This window comes from Macrotis lagotis, chromosome 2, assembly GCF_037893015.1.
Source record: "Macrotis lagotis isolate mMagLag1 chromosome 2, bilby.v1.9.chrom.fasta, whole genome shotgun sequence".
In the NCBI taxonomy this organism is placed as follows: domain Eukaryota; kingdom Metazoa; phylum Chordata; class Mammalia; order Peramelemorphia; family Peramelidae; genus Macrotis; species Macrotis lagotis.
This window is the reverse complement of record NC_133659.1, coordinates 187,682,643-187,684,248: the sequence shown is the minus strand read 5'-3', so window position 1 is coordinate 187,684,248 and position 1,606 is coordinate 187,682,643. Positions and strand designations below refer to the sequence as shown.

At 52.3% G+C, this 1,606-nt stretch overlaps 1 protein-coding gene across 4 annotated transcripts; it reads right to left on the bottom strand.

The window, feature by feature from the left end:
• Window positions 1-493: 493 nt before the first annotated feature.
• On the bottom strand, window positions 494-1,249 carry LOC141513785 (uncharacterized). Of its 4 annotated transcripts, none has more exons than XM_074223954.1 (2): window positions 966-1,249; window positions 494-896 (listed from the first exon to the last, which is right to left on the bottom strand). In XM_074223954.1, the coding sequence occupies exons 1-2, from the start codon at window positions 1,217-1,219 to the stop codon at window positions 524-526; spliced, it is 627 nt and encodes a 208-aa protein (XP_074080055.1). In that variant the 5' UTR covers window positions 1,220-1,249; the 3' UTR covers window positions 494-523. The 4 variants fall into 4 exon arrangements, with proteins under 4 accessions (XP_074080055.1, XP_074080057.1, XP_074080056.1 ...); XM_074223956.1 differs by having other exon boundaries at window positions 494-880; window positions 1,139-1,249; XM_074223955.1 differs by having other exon boundaries at window positions 494-1,043; window positions 1,143-1,249.
• Between the last annotated feature and the right edge of the window lie 357 nt (window positions 1,250-1,606).

Genomic DNA, 1,606 nt, shown 5'->3' with positions numbered 1-1,606 from the left:
ACAACAAGTGAGGAAGAACTGGAGAAGGCACTTTGTTTTGTTGCTTGTTTGCTTATTTGAGATTTATTTGGAAATTTTGAGACACGAAGACAACAGAGAATGGGCCAAAGACCCACTCTAGGAAGGAAAAATCTTTGGAATCTCAGAACTAAATCTTGGGGGGAAGGGAAAGGTAGAGCAACTAATTTTCTTCTCAAACAGCATAGACCGGTCTTTGAAGGTCATTACTTAGGAGAAGGATGGAAGATTCGGTTAGGGTTGGACTCGAGAGGCATAAAGTTCAGTTTTGATTGTTGACCATGTAAGAGGAAGAGACCAACAGAGAAGTGACGGTTTAGAGTGAAGAGGAAAAGTAAATTGATTGTCATCGGCTATGTGGCAGGTTCCAAATGGGTCTCTTGTGATCAGCTTATAACTGGTAGACTCTCCAAACTCTACTCATACTGATCCCGATGAGGAAGAGAACTGAAGGCACCTTTGGATATGGTGAGGATGTTGAGAGTTCATGCCCTGGCGCCTTCATTTAACAGCAAGAAGAGCCACAGCAGGTTGGGCGGCAGCAGGTGGTTCTGCAGCAAGTGGTCTGGCAGCAAGTGGGACGGCAGGAGGGCTGGCAGCAACTGGACACACAGCAGGTGGGGCGACAGCAAGGCTGGCAGCAGCTAGAGATAGAGCAGGTGGGGCGACAGCAGGGCTGGCAACAGCTAGAGATAGAGCAGGTGGGGCGGCAGCAGGGCTGGCCGCAGCTAGAGATACAGCAGCTGGGGCGGCAGCAGGGCTGGCAACAGCTAGAGATAGAGCAGGTGGGGCGGCAGCAGGGCTGGCAGCAGCTAGAGATACAGCAGCTGGGGCGGCAGCAAGTTGGTTGGCAACAAACAGACTGGCAGCACCTTGGTCTGCAGCAGCTTGGCTGGCAGCAGTTAGACACACAGCAGCTGGGGCGGGAGCAGGGCTGGCAGGAGGGCTGGCAGCAGCTAGACACACAGCAGCTGGGGCGGCAGCAGGGCTGGCAGCAGCTGGGGCGGCAGCAGGGCTGGCAGCAGCTGGGGCGGCAGCAGGTGGACACAATGCAGGTGGGCCTGTAGCAGTTGGTCCTGCAGCAGGTACTCTGGCAGCAGGCAGGCCGGAAGCAGCAGGCAGGCCGGCAGCAGCTAGGGGCACAGCAGCCAGAGCCACAGCTCTGGCCAGAACAGGTGGAGCCACAACAGGAGCTGACCATGGTGTTGGTGGATTGAACTTCTGAGTTTCTTTGCAGGTGAGTGAGCGACTTGAGTTTGAAAGTCCCCTGACCCTACAGGACTCTTATATACCATCCTCAGGAGCAGCCATCACCAGTAATAGCTTATTTCCTCGTTATTGTTTCGCAAGAAGGAAAAAATGACCCTCGAATTAGATAATTTCTGTAATGGGGCGGAAAGTATTGTTTCCTTGTACCTGTTTGGATTCATCTACTCTGCTGTACTTCTCATTGAATCCATTTACCTAGGTCACACAGAATATCAGAATCGGAAGCAACCTCAAAGGACATCCGTCTCATCTATGATTGAGCAACAGGCTTATAGCCCGGCTGCTTCCTTTGACTCAAATTAGTTAGGTTCATCACTTC

Coding starts and splice junctions, on each gene's coding strand:
- LOC141513785 (XM_074223953.1), bottom strand. CDS start 1,219: ATGGTCAGCTCCTGTTGTGGCTCCACCTGTTCTGGCCAGAGCTGTGGC.